The 18,208-nt window shown below is 37.7% G+C and overlaps 2 protein-coding genes across 4 annotated transcripts; one reads left to right on the top strand and one right to left on the bottom strand.

Moving 5' to 3' along the window:
* Positions 1–607: 607 nt before the first annotated feature.
* LOC122051289 (transcription factor TGAL1-like) lies at positions 608–5,422 on the top strand. Of its 3 annotated transcripts, none has more exons than XM_042612334.1 (10): positions 608–1,276; positions 2,460–2,516; positions 2,609–2,770; positions 3,546–3,623; positions 3,718–3,777; positions 3,901–3,978; positions 4,072–4,123; positions 4,307–4,578; positions 4,657–4,902; positions 4,994–5,422. In XM_042612334.1, exons 3-10 carry the CDS (start codon positions 2,705–2,707, stop codon positions 5,138–5,140), a joined length of 999 nt encoding a protein of 332 aa, XP_042468268.1. In that variant the 5' UTR covers positions 608–1,276; positions 2,460–2,516; positions 2,609–2,704; the 3' UTR covers positions 5,141–5,422. The 3 variants fall into 3 exon arrangements, with proteins under 3 accessions (XP_042468268.1, XP_042468270.1, XP_042468271.1); XM_042612336.1 differs by having other exon boundaries at positions 608–1,258; XM_042612337.1 differs by having other exon boundaries at positions 608–1,181.
* A 571-nt stretch (positions 5,423–5,993) lies between these two features.
* LOC122051288 (GDSL esterase/lipase At1g28580-like) lies at positions 5,994–7,598 on the bottom strand. The gene is made up of 5 exons (XM_042612333.1): positions 7,332–7,598; positions 7,048–7,257; positions 6,814–6,962; positions 6,476–6,752; positions 5,994–6,402 (listed from the first exon to the last, which is right to left on the bottom strand). Exons 1-5 carry the CDS (start codon positions 7,570–7,572, stop codon positions 6,140–6,142), a joined length of 1,140 nt encoding a protein of 379 aa, XP_042468267.1. The 5' UTR covers positions 7,573–7,598; the 3' UTR covers positions 5,994–6,139.
* Between the last annotated feature and the right edge of the window lie 10,610 nt (positions 7,599–18,208).

Below are 18,208 nucleotides of genomic sequence, written 5' to 3' on the forward strand. Positions count from 1 at the left end.
TCTGATTCATGCTCGACTCAGTTCGAGGAGGAGAAGCTAAATCGGTGTATATACGGAAGATAAATTTTATTATGTAAAACGAAAATATGCAATTGGACTCTTCAATCGTGGGGAATGGGGAAAAGGGGAGATGGAGAAGAGATGTCGTTAAATTTAATTTGAAGGTGTTTCTTGTCCGTGTCATTTGCTTTCTCTCAAATTTCATTTCATTTTCTTTAAGGCCCGTTTAAAGTTGAAGTTGTGGAATTTTCAAAAGCCACCTAATTTTCCATTTTATTCCTCCCACCAATTACATTCACTTAACTGACTAAAGTTTGACCAAATTTTCGTTGGGTCCCACTGGAAGAGCCAATCACCATCGAGCTTCAGTCATCAAAGTGGGTTAGAGACGTCTGGACCCCGCGCGGTTGGCGCCGTTGCCGCACTGTGGACCCTCGTAGAGATTGAATTATTATTTATTTTTAATTCATAAATGGAGCAAAATTATGATTTAATTTGTTTTTTTATAAGAAAGTGAAATTATTAATATTATTTTTTAAAAAATTGAGAAAGTCAACCGTCGTACTAAAAACTAAGAACTAAAAATAATCCCCTCCAAACAAAAAACTAAGAAGCATTTCTTCGACGAAACGACGACTCCAGATTTGATTGCGCTCCAGCGTCAGCAATTTTTGAAATTTTCAATCTCTTTCCAATAGAAAATTTTCGAATTTCTTTTGTAAATTTCAGCGAGAAATGATTTAAGAACCAGATAGAGATAGGAGAGAGATTGAAGGGAATGGAGTCAAAGTTGTAGTTGGAGCATCAGAAATAGCAGCGACGAGCAGTGGGAGTGGTTCCTCTTCGGCGTCCCTCCCAAATCTAGGGTTTTGGAGCCAGGATTGCGTCTTCCTCGCCCCATGCACTCCCAAGATCTCGCCTTCGTGGCTGATTCGTCCGGAATCGCGAGGAGCAGCAGGATTTGATTTTGTTGTTGGAGCTCCTCGCAAATATCCCCCTTTCGGACGGTCGTCGTTTGTACGCTGCCGCTCCCTTTCTGCGTACGGACAAGTGTTTGGGGATCGCTATTGCTTTGTAATTTTTTGGGAGATGCTCTGTCGCCGCTAGAAGAGAGGCTTTTGGATTCCTCGTTTTCGACGCTTTGGTAGCTTTATGGCGTTAGAAAAATCGAGGCTTTGAAGGTAGTTGTTCCTCCTCGATGCCGGTACAGGGAAGATGGCAAGCCAACTGCGGCCTTTGATTCTGAGAACTTTTTACGGTGCTTCAGAACATGCATGTGCATAATCTTTAGATGCTTTATTCTTCTTATTCTTTTTTTTTTCCGCCTCTCGATAGATATTGCTTTTAAGTTTATTTGGCTCCTGCAATCCACCTCTACTAGTATTAGACTAGTAGTCGAACCTGTTTCTGGAATGAAACTGTGCCTTGCAATCCGTTTGTCGGCTGAATTTTGGGCGTTTCTGATCCATTAGTTTTTCTAAGGGATGGATATTTGAGCAAGCAAGTAGAATAGATGTTTCTGCCAGACCATTTGAAAGAGAAAGAGATTCTTAACAGTTGACTTGGTAACGAATCTTTGTGAAGTTGTTGCCACTAACAGGATATGCATCTACTAACTGTATCTAACGAGCATACAAGATTAGATTTGAGAAAGGTCATTTTTTTTCTTTGAGTCAGAGTTTTCTTGTATTTATAAGGTCTGAAAAATCATTTATTACCACAGTTGACCATGTATCTGTGAAAGAGGGTGTGTATCTTCAATATGATGGGAAGTTCATTGATGTAAAAAAGACAAGGCCTTAAAGCTGACTCTTGATTGAACTTGTAGGAAATTCATTTTATACGTTCTTGGTAGCTCTAGCATTACTAGCTACTATATCATAGATATCCTTTATCACTTCAACATAATTTCTCAATACTCTTTTCATTCACTAAAACCCGACAATCGAACTATCTTGAGTCTTTTAGTAAGTTAGAATTCATAATACAGTGCAGTATTTGTTTCAAATAGTTTGTGGTATCTTGCTAGTGCTACTATTGACTTGTACATGAGTGATTTTTGTATAATTATCTTCTGTCATTCAATCGTCTGGTAGCCAAGTAATTTGTGTCAGCTAATGTTTGTTTTCTTTTATAATTACTTAGATTATTATGCAATACATGGGACCATATTACTGCATCATTGTTCAGTCTTGTTCATTAACGAGATATTAACTCTTGTTCATTGGAGAGTAGAATGAAGTTAGTTTGGTTTAATTGTACATACAATTTTCTATTTGGTTCCAAGGAAGACAGATTGGGATGCTTAAATATCGGTGTATTGCATGTAAATCTGAAAATGAATTAGCATCTAGTTTCATCTCTTAGCAGTGGACTTGAGTGGTAGTAGGATACATGTGCATATCAATTAATTTGGAGTTTAAGTCGTTGCTTCATTTTCATGCTTTGCCATTATGCAGATGTGGCAACTAAGTGTATGACTCATCGAGCCATTCATTTTGATCCTTCTCGATCAGGTATTCTTGGTAAAGCATGATCCCGCATAGTTGTACAACTGCTTTATATTCATCCAGCTAGTTCCACTTTATTTTCGGTTTGCCGATTTCAGGAGTTTCTACCGACATAAACACTCCAACTGCCTACTGTTGAGTCATTGGCACTACAAAAGAAGGGTCCGCTACCGAGTTACATCACTTTTGCCGTGATGGCAGATGGTAGTCCCAGGACAGATACCTCCACAGATGTGGACACTGATGAGAAAGATCAGAGGGTAATTTCTTTGCTCTTTTGCTTTTCAAATAGAGATTCAGTAATTTCCTTCATGGATTATGTTTTGCATCATCCAAACTAAGATTTGTTTCTCGTGTACTGTCATTCCTAAAAAGGATACGAAAGTTTCATGTATTCTGCTTTTTCAGTGTATATTTTTCCTTTCTCTAGACCTACTTTGCTGCCCTCTATGAGTTCATATAGTGGGAATGCCTCTGTCCATACCTCATATATGTGAGTATGTAGGGTATGTCAAGTAACTTGCAACATGGTCTATTTTGTATTTTATTTGTAACCGCAGCTAAATTATTATTTTGAATATTAACGGAATTATTCTAAGTGGCATAGCTTCATTCTTATGTTCAGATTTCCTTCCTTAACTCTTTGTTTACTCTTACTAGTGGTTGAGTTATCCAACAAACCATCTCATACTCATCTCTCCCTCTCCTCATTTTTTGCTTATAGACAGAAGGAAATAGCATGCTTTCGTTGATGCAACATGCCGGTTCCCCATAGTACTTTGCTCTACGTCTTCACTGATACACTCATATAAAACCATACTCGTCAACTTTTCCTTTCTAATTCTAACCATAGATCACTTCATATTGGCAAGTTTTCAATAGTTTGATGAATGATCATCTTAGGATTTTGAATTCGTGGTTATGAGAGTTAATTGCTACACTATAATGCAATATGCTCTTTTGTTTCCTGATAAGATTAAAAGGAGTTTACTTTTTAGCTATTGAAAATCTTTTGATATCTCTACTAATTTGTAGTTCGAACATGGTCAACTTGCTGCTGTTGCAGCTTCTGATTCTAGTGATAGGTCGAAAGACAAAACACTCGATCAAAAGGTAATAATATGTTCAGATTTTCTGTTAATTTCCACATAATTAGTCCAAGTTGCACACACTATCCATTATATGTTCTTTTTGTTTTTCTGCACAGACTCTTCGTCGCCTTGCACAAAATCGTGAAGCTGCCAGAAAGAGTCGGTTAAGGAAAAAGGTTTGCTGTCTATGTCCTTGTTACAAGCTTTTTGCGGCGCAATTTGGTTGCGATAGAAAATTGCACAAACATGTAACTTGTCTCTTTATTGTTGGGCATTAACCTTTTCTCCTTTGCTACAAGGCTTATGTACAACAACTAGAGAGCAGTAGAGTAAAGCTGACCCAACTTGAGCAGGAGTTTCAAAGAGCTCGTCAGCAGGTATCGACCGATCTGAGCATCTTTGTCTCGGTCCTATTGAGGTATTTTTCCACAAACATATGGGTCGTCATATGTAATATGGATCCTTTGCAGGGTATTTTCATCTCTAGCTCAGGAGATCAATCACATAACACGGGCGGGAATGGTAATTTCCTTACGCACGACAGTTTGATCTGATTTAAATCGCCATTGGCCTTATCCATGAAACTCAAACCGAAAAACTATCCTTAACTGATATTGTGACTTAAAGTTGTGCCAAAACTAGTCAATCTAGTTGAATTTAGTTCGATTGAGTCTTATGATCATGGGTGTTAAATCATCACTGCAGGCGCAATGGCTTTTGATGTTGAATATGCACGATGGCTTGAAGAACATAACCGACAGACAAATGAACTGAGAGCAGCAGTTAATGCTCATGCGAGTGAAAACGACCTACGCATTAGCATCGATGGTATCATGGCACACTATGAGGAAATATTTAGGCTCAAGGGCGTTGCCGCAAAGGCAGATGTCTTTCACATATTATCGGGAATGTGGAAGACACCGGCTGAAAGATGTTTCCTATGGCTCGGGGGTTTCCGATCATCTGAACTTCTAAAGGTATGCATTTGAATTGGCCGTCGTCTTTCTTTTCTCCTTTGAGTCTATTGTTTAATTGAATGTGCTATGATGCTACAGTTACTTGCAAACCAGCTCGACCCTCTAACCGAGCAGCAATTGATGGGGATATGCAATCTCCAACAGTCATCCCAGCAGGCTGAGGATGCCCTCTCTCAAGGGATGGAGGCCTTGCAGCAGTCCCTAGCCGAAACATTGGCCGGTTCTCTCGGTCCCTCGGGATCGTCAGGAAATGTAGCAAATTACATGGGTCAGATGGCTATGGCCATGGGGAAACTCGGTACTCTCGAGAACTTTCTTCGGCAGGTAAAGCCATGAAATCTGTTATACGTTGGAACTAGTCTAGTGTTCTAGTTCAGAAGATTTCCACATTATCGGTTTCGATAACTTTTTCCAGGCTGACAATCTCCGGCAGCAAACCTTACAACAAATGCATCGGATATTGACTATAAGACAGTCTGCTCGGGCATTCCTCGCCATAAGTGATTACTTCTCGCGTCTCCGTGCCTTGAGCTCCCTCTGGCTCGCTCGGCCTAGGGAGTAAGAAGAAGCTTCGGGTGGTCGGTAGAGCTTCCTATTCTGCTCGATCGTGTGCGTAATCTGTCGATGTTTCTATCGGTTTAGTGATTACTAGCTTTAGCAGTATGGATGGAAAGATGGATGAATCTGTTGGTGTTTGGTAGAGACAACCAACAGAGTTAAATTGAACTCAGATCATGTTCAGCCATCATGCTCCATCTTCATGCAATGAAACTTCTGTGAAACAAACCATCAGTCTCAGTTATAAATAATTATTATACAAACAATAAAATCTAATTATTGCTAATCTTATTTTTTTAAATCTGTGGATTAGTCGATTAGTCGTAATTTTTATTTAGATTAACTATTATTATTATTATCGGCACAATAATTTAATATCGAATGTAATATTAATTATTATTTTTGCGTGTCTATTCATGACCCGAAGCTCTTAAGGCTGTGTTTGGTAGAGGGTAATCTTTCTAGTAATGTAATCCAGATTACATTACAAAGTTGATTAATTTGTTTGGTTTCATTTTTAACTTGTAATGTAAGGTAATTTGTATTACAAAATGTAATGAAGTTTTGTAATCTGGATTACAAAATAAACACATTGTAATCCGATTACATTACAAGGTCATCGTTTAACAAAAATTTAAATGTCAAATATACCCCTAATCTGTCGCCGCCCATCGTCGCCTGCCCCCCATTGCCGGCGACTGACGACTGGCCGTCGGCGATGGGCGGCGGCGACCGGCAACCGGCGACGACGGCGACCGCAAACTCCGACAGAGATGTAACGCCCACCGGTAGAGGTCGTAGGATATTTTTGTCATTTTATAATAATACGAATTACATTCCTTATAAAAAATAATGGACACCAAACAAAAGAATGTAATCATCCTTGTAATTAAAGATTATATACATTACATTATCAAACGTAGTAATGTAATCACGATTATATTACATTACATTACAAATTTGATTACATTATTCAATTACATTACATCAAACCAAACGTAGCTTAAATGGAAGCGTGGATTCCCTGCGAGAAATTGGCGTCGATTTGGGGGCAAATTTGGGCCAACGAAGGCTCGGTCCATCGGCCCAATAATTCGCTGGTCACGGCCCGGTAACCAGCTTCGGTGAAGTGCATGCCGTCCCAGCTAATGTACTCCGTCGGGTCGCGGCACGCCGTCACCGCCTCGTCGCCGCACAGTGCCGACGCGTTGAAATTGTACTGTCCTCCGCCGCCGCAACACGCCACCAGAGGGCTCCTGCTGAATCCTACGCCGACGGCGAGCAAGTCAGTGGAATTATCGTCGACTCCGTGGAATTGATCGATCGAACCGATACTCACCGTAGCGCCGCGGATTCCGGTAGATGGCCGCCATCGCGTTGTAGTAGTCAGCATAGATGATGGCGGCGTCGGGATTTGCTTGCCGGATCTGGTTCAGCTCGCGCAAGAGCAGCTCGTTGTGGTGCTCTGAGAATCTGTTCAGGAACTTGAGGCACCCTGTTTCCCGTTCGTAGTCGCCGGCATCGTTGCTCCGGAAGTGGTCTAATAAAATGGGCAGGCAACCGAGCGTGACGGCTCCGGGAACCACCAGCGTTCTCGCGCCGAGCCGGATCAGTTCCTAAAAATCGAATCAAAGTTTAGATTTGGGAATGAAATTTGATCGAGTTAGTTGTTCATACCGTGATGGCGGAGCTGATGGCGGAGATCACGTCGGGAACGAAGGCTTTGACCTCCTCCACTGCTCGTCCTTGGAGGAGACTGTGGCAGTAGTCGTTGCCGCCGATTTCTCCGACGAGGAACAGAGAATCGGCCATGAGATTTCGGCACTCTGAGTCGCAAGATTCGATGTTTGTGATCTGGGAGCGATAAAAATACGGTGTAATCGATCGAAATCGAAAAGATCGAATTTTGACCTGAGGAAGAGGAGCAAATCGAGGGAAGCAGTTGCTGGAACCACTCCATTTGTACTCCCAAGGAGTAATTTCTCCATGAAATCTCCAACCCTAGCGATCGAAAGAAGTCGTTGTCGAGCGCAGTGCAACCAGCGACGGCGAAATTAGCTCCCTCCGGCGAGGTCTCCCCGGAAAGATACGGCGGCACCAAAGGCAATCCAAGTTCTTGAGCTGCACATAAAAAGGGGGGAAAATTAGGAATTAATTGGGGCTATTTAAATCAATATTGAGACGGAGAATTTTACCGAGGAAGTCGACGATGAGGCGGCCATCGGAGCAGCGGCCGGTGGGGCGATGGAAGAAGGTCTGGCCGTAAGGCGGGTGGCCGACGGGATCGGGCGTGGCGCCACATGATATGAGATAGTTTCCAGTGTCAGAGATCGAGTCTCCGAAGCTGAATATGGAAGAGAAGCAGGCGGAAGCAGGAGCGGGATTGGCGGCTGCGGCGGCGAGGAAGAGGAGAAGAGGAAGCAGAGTTGCAGCCATTGAAGATGATGACGTGGGCTTAAGGTCCCCTTACAAAATAAAAAAGGGTTAAAAATTAAAATGAGTCTTTTTATGTGAATTTGAAATGAGTTTTTTTTAATATTTATTATAAAAAATACTCCATTCTACTTTTATGTATATATTTTTTGAAATTATGGTTATTTTTTATACTACTATAATAACTATTTGCTAAAACTTAGAAACTTCAAATCAACAAAATAATATATAGTGTGTGTGTGTGTGTGTGAGAGATGTTAACTTACACATCTGGCCACGCATATGGACCACCTCTCACACAAAGAGACATTCACGGTAACAAGGAGAAGAATTTCTCGCAAAGAGAGGGGAGAGGGAGAAGAGGATTGTATTTCTAAAAATTTAATCAACTAAATAATAAAATTTGTATCTAATTCTCTCTCAATTACATCTATATAATTCTCTTTAATGAGTTGGATTAGAAAACCTAATTTTAACCCATTATCTCTTAACAAAAAATTAACTCATTAATCCCTTGATTTGGTTTACAACTAAACCAAGTTGGTTCATGACTAATTTATGATTAAACCAAATATAGTTCAACTCTACCATAAGAGATGTAACTTATCCGCGTTTCCATCATAACAAATATTTCCATGTTTGTCTAATGTATGGTCTAACCAAACATTTATCTCTTGATCTAAGAATCCTATTCATTAACTTGTTTTAAGTCTTTTAAAGATTTGTTAGTGCGTGTGACCCAATAAGTTCCCAGTTTATTTTAGTCATCCATAATTAACTACTTAATTATAGAACAATTATGAGTGACACCTAATAATATATCATGATCTCCAATTAGTCGAAAAATCATAGTTGATCTTAGAACTAATTCTAAACCATTCAACATCCACAGTGAGTCGTGCCTTGTTCCTTTCACTCGTCTTATACCTACTTGATTTAGGACATGGTCTATGTGTCTGTCCCCACTAGACTGATTACCTCACACCTAGGCCAAGTAATACTTTCTCGTTCTACGGATTCAAATTACTCATACTCTTAACATGTGATGCTTTAACCAAAGACTTTGAGTAATAATCCTAACGAGTGGTCATAGGGTATACGTCTCCTCGTAAGGAGCGGTGAATCCTCTATGAGCTATCCAAACATCTTCATGTTGGTTAGTCTTAGGAAAATCGTATCGGTTCCACTGTATAAAAATTTTGTACAAGTGTCGAACCTTTCTTTAAATAACCTATTGTGTTCATTAGAAGTTAAATTAGGAATCGCAGACAGAACTTAACATCATTGATTTCAAATTTAACTTATCTGTTCTTGATGATTTAGATTTGGATCGCAAGCGGAACTTAACACTATTGATCCAAATCCACTTATGCTATTAATTCCATTAAATATTAATTTCCAAAATTGGCTTCCAGAACTGCATGGCGAGGCACATGGCCTTCTTGGGTATGGGAGCATCCACCACCGCCTAGACAAAGCCTTTTAAGGAAAGTTAATATTTAATTTTCTTAAATAACTCTAGGTTAACAAAAAAGAACAATCGAATCACAAATTCGAAAAATAAAACAAAAGAAACACAAATTGATAACAAATCCGAAAACTCTAGAATCATATGCCTCTTGTGTTTGGTATTTCCAAAAATAACTATACAAAGAAAACTAATATGATGCAGAAAATAATTACTAGTTATACCTTTCTTTGTAAGCAAATAATCTCTTGATCTTCTACTGTATTCCTCTTCTTATCCCGGACGTTGTGTGGGCAACGATCTACCAAGATGAGAATCCACCTAAGCCACCTTCTTCTCCAAGCAAGATTCGGCCACCACAATTCTCCAAGAGTAGTAGAGGTCCGGCCACCACCACCAAACTCCAAGGGATGCAAGAAACAAAACTCTCCTTCTACTCCTAGCTAGAACCGACCATCAATAAGAGCTCCAAGAGAAGATGAAACCGGCCACTAAAGAAGAAGAGAAGAGGAGAGGGAAAAACTCTAGGGCCGGCCACACCAAGGAGAAAAAGAGGGAGAGAAAAAATAGAATAGTTAGTACCCATAAAGGCACCTCTACCCCCTCTTTTATAATCCTTGGTCTTCGCAAATAAGGAAAATTTAAATAAAAACTTCCTTATTACTTTGCCATAAAAAGGAAAATTTAATTAATTAAAATTAAAATCCTTTTCACAATTGTAATGGCCGGCCACTTTAATCCCCAAAACAAGGAGAGTTTTAATTAATACAAGAATTAAAACTTCCTAATTTGTTTCCAAAAATTTAAAAAAAATTCTCTAATAATTTTTCCCTTCATGGTGGATTATAAAAAAGAATTTTTATAAATTAAAATCTTTCTTTTAAACATGTGAACAATTTTCAAAAAGGAAAGTTATCTCTAAAAATTAAAATCTTCTTTCAATCTACAAATAAGGAAAGATATCAAATCTTTTCTTAATATTTTGTAAAACTTATAAAAGAAATATTTAATTTTTAAACTCTTTTTTAAATCATGAACATGGTTTAAAAAAAGAAAAGTTTTCTTAAAATTAAAAATCCACTTTTCAATCTACAAATAAGGAAAGATTTCAAATCTTTTCTTAATCTTTTGTAGAAAACTATAAAAGGAAAGATTTAAATTTTAAATTCTCTTTTAAAACCATGATATCCACATTAAGAAAAGATTAAAAATAAAATCCCTTTTAATGTGATGTGGCCGGCCACACTAAGCTTGGGTTCAAGCTAGGGCCGGCCACACCAACTCAACTCACCCTATTTACTTGGACGGCCCAAGCTTGGGTTCCAAGCTTGCTTGGCCGACCCCAATAGGATGGGTATAAAGGTGGGTAAGAAGTGGGTATGTGGTGGGTATAAATCTCTATATACAAGAGGCTACGATAGGGACCGAGAGGAGGAATTGGTTTTGGTCTCTCAATGAAATTAAGCTTCCCGTGTTCACCCCGAACACACAACTTAACTTCATCAATAATAATTCATACCACGTCAATCCCAAATTATATTTTGGACTCCTTCTTATTATGAGTGTGTTAGTCTCCCTGTGTTTAAGATGTCGAATGTCCACTAATTAAATGAGTTACTGACAACTCACTTAATTAATATCTTAGTCCAAGAGTAGTACCACTCAACCTCATCGTCATGTCGGATTAAGTCCGCCTGCAGGGTTTAACATGACAATCTTTATGAGCTTCTCTTGGAGACATTATCAACCTAGATTACTAGGACACAGTTTCCTTCTATAATCAATAACACACACTATAAGTAGTATCATTTCCCAACTTATCGGGCTTATTGATTTATCGAGCTAAATCTCATCCATTGATAAGTCAAAGAAGTAAATACTAAATATATGTGTTTGTTATTATATTGGGATTAAGAGCACACAGTTCCATAATAACTAAGGTCTAGTTCTTTTATCAAGTCAGTATAAAAAGAACTTACCTAAAATGATCCTACTCAATACACTTAGAGTGTACTAGTGTAATTTATCAGTCAAGATAAACTAATCCCTAATCACACTACGACTTTACCGATGGTTTGTTCCTTTCAATTTTAGTCATGAGCAACTGTTTATAATTTATAAAGAACTGATAACATGATCTTCTGTGCGTGACACCACACACCATGTTATCTACGATATAAATTAATTGAACAACTACACTTAACATAAATGTAGATACTTGACCAATGCGATTCTTATTTTTAAATAAATGTTTATACAAAAGCTAGGCTTTTAGTATACACTCTAATACTTCAGACATTTCAACTTATACCCAATCATCCCGGGTTCACACCTCAATAAGGTGCTTGCTTAAGATGTCAAAGTATAAGTTTCTATGCCCAAGATGACTTGTATACCTCAAGTCGAAAGAAACTTGCACTCGAGCTGCGGTAACAGCTTCACAGACATATCCATATATATAGATAACCATGTGAAGTCTTACAACGAATCACTCCAATGAACTAGTAACCATAACTAGCATTCACGTTTAACTTTCGACATCTCAATGTCTCCAGCCAGTGAGAAAACAGCTGCTTGGTGAATCAAGGAGTATAACTTGTGCTAGTCTTACAAAATTGATGATGTCCAAATGCATCAATTCGACGACTAGAGAAATTCTAATACGTTCATAATTACACATGTAGAGATAATCACTAATTGTGATCCAATTACAATTTCTCTCATGCTATGAATTATATTGTGAACATTCAGTAAATGACTTTAAGACAATCAAACATATAATATGTACTCAAATAGTGAATCTATATTAAGTAATAATCGTAAGACGATTGCCTTAGGACATCACTCAAAATCTAACAAATGTCTCACACCATGTTGAACTGGAGGGGGATGTTGGTTGCTACTCGGAAAACCTAGAGGTTCCACTGTACAAAATTTTGTACAAAGGTCTGAACCTTTTCCTAGCTACCATGTGTTCTTTTAAATTAAATTTTGGATCGCCTGCGGAACTTAACACGTTTGATCCAAAACTTAATCTATTCGTTCTTTTAGGTTTTGACTTGGGTCTCCTGCGGAACTTAACACGTTCGACCCAAATCGCCTTAAGTTATTAATTCCATTAAATATTAATTTCCATAATTGGTTCCCAGTACTGACGTGGCGAGGCACATGACTTTCTTGGATATGGGAACAACCACCACCGACTAGACAAAACCTTTTATAGAAAGCTAATATTTAATTTCCTAAAATAACTTTAGGTTAACCGAAAAGAACAATCAAATCACAAGGGAAAAATAAAACAAAAGAACACAACTTCGAAAAACATATTCGAAATATTAGAACGTAAGCCTCTTGTATTTGGTATTATTTCCATAAATAACTAGTATGATGCGAAAAGAAAAATTACTAGTTATACCTTGTAGAAAAACCTCTTGATCTTCTACTGTATTCCTCTTCTAACCTCGGACGTTGTGTGGGCAACGATCTTCCGAGATGAGAACGTGGTTCATTATATAGTCCTTTTCTAAAAATCAGTCATTGATGCTAACAATGACCTTCTGATTTTTAAGACTATAATCCTACTTTTGTTTATCTAGGATAACTTACAAACAAGTGAACTCCTATCCAACTTATCATTGTCTCTCTTTAACATATGTGCTGGATTACCCGAATCCGAATATGCTTCAAAATAGGTTTTCACCTATTCATCAATTCTATATGAGTAGAGAGTTCTAACTTGGAAGGTACTATGTTCACTTTCGTTTTCAGAGTTTATCCTTAAAACAAATTTGGTAATTTTCTGAATAACTCATCATCTATCTAATTATTCCATAAGAGTCCTTTACCTTCTTTCTACTACACCATTCTGTTGGGGTGTACCAGATGCAGTTAGTTGGGATTGAAATCTAACTTCTGATAAGTGACTCCTAAAATCTCTCAAGAGGTACTTGCCACTACGATCTTCCATAGTAACTTTTTACTTTAACATTTCTCCGCATCAACCTTGTACTCTTTGAACTAATCAAAGTACTTAGTCTTGCGGTACATTAAGTAAATTTATCTGTATCTTGAATAGTTGTCTATAAAATAGACAAAATATTCAATACTACCTCTTGTCTGGATAGTCATAGGATCACACAAATCAGAATGAACCGATTTCAACATATCTTTGACTCCATACCCCTTGGACTTAAAAGCTTCTTGGTTATTTTCCTTCCAAGTAAGACTCGCAGGTTGGAAAGATTTCCACTACCAATGAACCCAAAAGTTCATCAGCCACTAATGAATCCTACTCATGTATAACCTAGCTTTAGATGCCAAAGATATAATTGGTTCATTTCCGAAGGTTGCTTTCTCTTAAAATTAGAAGATGTGTTACTAATTTCCATTTGTTGCATCGTGGGAGTTATTGGATTATAAATTGTCAACCATCATACCAGAATAGATAACTTCCCTATTTTTTTTTATAACAACTTTGTTATCAAAATAGACACAATATCTATAATAGTTTAGAAACTGAAATCAGGTTCTTTCTAAACTTGGTACGTAAAGACAATTACTTAAAATCCATATTTTATTCTTATCAAAGGATAAACATCTCCCACTGCAACAGCTACCACTTTTACAGTAGTGCCCATGTGGACGGTGATTTACCTTTCATTTAGTTGTCGGGTTTCTGGAACCCCACAATGAATGATTAATGGCATCTTGTATCTACACTCCAGGTTCTGGTAGATAACACCACTAGACATGTTTCAACTAATGAATTAAATACACCTAAATTGTTCTTAGTTCTTAGAAGACAGTCTACCTTAATGTCCAAGTCCTATTTCCAAACATTACAATTGGGACTACTAAGTCTTTTCTATAGTATAACAACTAGGGAATTGACAAACATTTTAAATCCTAAGAATCACAAAAATATTTGGTCAAGATCAATTCCTTAAAATCCCTATGAATTTTATATGTCACGATAGTGTGGACGTATACAAAATCAAAGAGGAGATTTTATCCATTAATTTTATTATCTCGTCAACTTGACGAATAAAATTAATAGTTGATCTGTCTTTGATCAAATATTTGGTCAAAACTCTTTGAATTTAAAATAACATTGATTCATCAAACAATATTATTTAAATTTACCAACACCTCAAACACCGTGAATTTTGCATGCCACGTTAGTGTGGACGTATACAAATTCATCATTTGTAAGAGGAGGGTTTTACCCATTGACTATCTTGTCAATATAACTTTTTGACAAATAAAATTACCTCAAACACCATGAATCTTGTATGCCACGTTAGTGTGGACGTATACAAATTCAAACATTTGTAAGAGGGGTTTATTAATTTTATTATATTGCCAATCTAGTTTTATGACAAATCAATAGTTGGTTTCCCTTTGGTCACACAAGTGATAGTAGTGACTCCGTTGGGGAGGATACTATTAAATGTGTCTAAGTGTATACCATTACTTGACACTAAGTCCATTAATAAGATTATGCCCCTTCCGTTGGGGAAGATCACACGCTCTTAATTAACTTCCTATAGTCATCCAAAAATGGAAGTTTGTTCTAGTGATCCACAAATAAGCTCATCCGTTATGGAGGAAGACACTCAGAGCCAACGCGCAAGCTTGTTTGCATCACTTACAAACCAGTAATGGAGACCATGGGATTTACTTAAAAATCCCTCTCCCACTTAGTTATTTATAAATGAGGAATTTTAACTATGCTAGCCTACTAAATATGTAAACCAACATGCACACACAGCACAATATAAAAGCAATAAATAGAAAATCTAATTTTCAACTATTATGGCTTTTATCTCTTGTTGTCCTCCGTGTGTTGTCATCCCAAGCTGCTGTCATATTTGGCCACTGCCACCGGGTCTAGCTGTCGCATCCATCTTGCTCCTAGTTCCGCTGCGCCTCTGGTCCTTAGAAGGTTCCACGCTTTGCAAGATTTGAACCGCGACATAAATAGAATTTTACATTTTGATCCTATATTCCTCGAAGGAATGTACATGTAAACTAGATCGAACATAAAATAAAATTTACATCCATCGATCCTATATTCCATAAAAGGAATGTACATATATCTAGATCAAAAATAAAATCCTAATAAAACTAAATACAACTCCTGCTGTATTTTAATACAATCATGCACACACATATAAATGCCCTTGACATGTCCAAGGGTCCAATCACACACATAAAACTATAAGGCATAATAGTTGGATCCTGCATCCACAAAGTTAGCACATCCTACTATTATCCTGCCTAAATTATGTATGACATGAGCATAATTAAACTAATACCAAATACACAGAGGCAAAACCCTAGCTCTGATACCAATTGTTGGTTGCTACTCGGAAAACCTAGAGGTTCCACTGTACAAAATTTTGTACAAAGGTCTGAACCTTTTCCTAGCTACCATGTGTTCTTTTAAATTAAATTTTGGATCGCCTGCGGAACTTAACACGTTTGATCCAAAACTTAATCTATTCGTTCTTTTAGGTTTTGACTTGGGTCTCCTGTGGAACTTAACACGTTCGACCCAAATCGCCTTAAGTTATTAATTCCATTAAATATTAATTTCCATAATTGGTTCCCAGTACTGACGTGGCGAGGCACATGACCTTCTTGGATATGGGAACAACCACCACCGACTAGACAAAACCTTTTATAGAAAGCTAATATTTAATTTCCTAAAATAACTTTAGGTTAACCGAAAAGAACAATCAAATCACAAGGGAAAAATAAAACAAAAGAACACAACTTCGAAAAACATATTCGAAATACTAGAACGTAAGCCTCTTGTATTTGGTATTATTTCCATAAATAACTAGTATGATGCGGAAAGAAAAATTACTAGTTATACCTTGTAGAAAAACCTCTTGATCTTCTACCGTATTCCTCTTCTAACCTCGGATGTTGTGTGGGCAACGATCTTCCGAGATGAGAAACCACTGATAAACCCTAATTTTGTCGCAAAATGGGTATCAAAAGAATTAAGTGACCAAATTCATTCTACACTAATGTAGCATAGAGATGACTCGGGTCGTCTCCCAACGAATGTAAACAGTAGGATGATAGTCTTAGGATCAATTATTGTTGGCTTGGGGTTTTCTGGATAAATTGAAGATTTCAGAATTGACTTTTGAACAAAGAGAAGAAATAAGGCCCTAAAACTATGCTACATTTGTAAATTCAACTCATGGAAATTAACAAACAAAGAAGCTAACTAATCTAAACTACTGCATTGAAAGAAATAGCAAACAAGAACAACCTAATGCAACAATTAAACAATTCTAACTTGTGTAGAATCAAGAATCAAGAATCAAGAACAGCGGCCTTAACCGAAGGTTTCAAAGCAATAGTAAGGAAATTTGAATCAACTATGCATTGATCAACTACAACAAAACAACAATTCAATCAAAGATAAGGAAACTAATCAAACTAGGAAACCCTAGCTTGGATCTGATGTGTATCGGAGGAAGAACTCAGTGATGAAGATAATAGAGGAGATAAATTCGGCTAGAAATGGATCAAGATTAGAGGAAAATAAGAAGCAAACACTTATGATGGTTCAGATGGATGCAGAGCTTCAGGGAAGAAAGATCTCCGGCTGGAAGACAAAGGAATCGGCCGAGACCACCAGATTCTTCACCTTCTCTGCTTCTTCTTTCTCGCACGAAGTCACGGCAGTGGTTTGAGATCAGATGATCATGGCATCGCCGGTTGCTTGTGAAAGACTACCGGAGGAAGGGAAGTGCCCTTGACCTCGCTTACTCGCCGGCGGTGGAGTGGATCGGAATCGCCGGAGAAGGATCGCCCCTCCTCTGTTTTTGACACGAGGACTGTAGCCAAAATTGACGATCCCTGTAGCTTCTCATTTCCCACTTAAATCAAATCTCAGATCTGTGATGAACGGCTGTGGTTTCCTCAGATCGATCCAACGGTGGAAATTGCTCCAAATCTGTTCCAAATCTTCAGATCTCGATCAATGGTTGTGATCTACTACCCTTTGGCTTGGATGGACCAGATTCTTCACAGATGTCTTAGATCTACTCCGATCTTGGATGAACGGTCCATATTGCTTCAGAACTTGATCTCTTCAATTAGCCCTAGATTTGAATCCAAACTTGGTCTGATCTGATCAAGTCCATGACCCTTTTGATCCTACAAAACATATAACAAAATATTAGCATCAAATACCTCAAATATGATATAATTTGTAATTAAGTCCACAAATGAATGTAATTCATGAAATATGATATAAATGTGGAATTAACACATGAGAAGATCAAATGATATGCTTATATGAATCAAAATATCAATACAAAATGATGGTTATCAACCACCAACCACCTTCTTCTCCTCCTAGCTAGGTTCGGCCACAAAAGAAGAAGCTTCACCAAGGAAGAAAATCAAAACACTAACCAAGCTCCAAGAGATGCTAGCTTTCTCTCCTTCTTCTTCTTCTTCTCCAAGTAGTATCCGGCCACCACAAGAGCTCCAAGGGAGAGAGAGAGGTTCGGCCACCACAAGAGGAAGAGAGGGAGAGGATGGCCGGCCACACCAAGGAACAAAAAGAGGGAGAGAAATAATAGAGGTTGTCACCCATGAAGGCACCCTCACCCCTTCTTTTATATTCCTTGGCCTAGGCAAATTAGGAAATTTAATTACAATAAAATTTCCTCAATTTCCTTGACATGATTTAATTGAGAAAAATAAAATAAAATTTCCCCAATTGAAATCTTATGGCCGGCCACATCAATGAAGAACAAATTGGACAAGTTTCAATCAACAATTAAAACTTCCTAATTTGTTTCCGGAAATTTTAAAAAATAAAATTTCTCTTCAAAATCTCTTCATGGTTGATAAAAGGAAATTTCTATAATTTTAATTTTACAACATGTGAATAATTTTTAAAGAGAAAATAAAATATCTCACCAATCTACAAATAAGGAAAGAGATCTAATCTCTTTCTTTAATCTTTTGTAGATCTTTTACAAGAGAGATATTTTAATTTTAATTCTCTTTAATAAATTATATCTCCCACATAATAAAAATTAAAATTAAAATCCTTTTTAATTTAATTTGGCCGGCCCCCACTAGCTTGGGTTCAAGCTAGGGCCGGCCACCCAATCTTATACCTAGGCCGGCCCT

Source organism: Zingiber officinale, chromosome 3A (assembly GCF_018446385.1).
Source record: "Zingiber officinale cultivar Zhangliang chromosome 3A, Zo_v1.1, whole genome shotgun sequence".
Taxonomy (NCBI): Eukaryota; Viridiplantae; Streptophyta; class Magnoliopsida; order Zingiberales; family Zingiberaceae; genus Zingiber; species Zingiber officinale.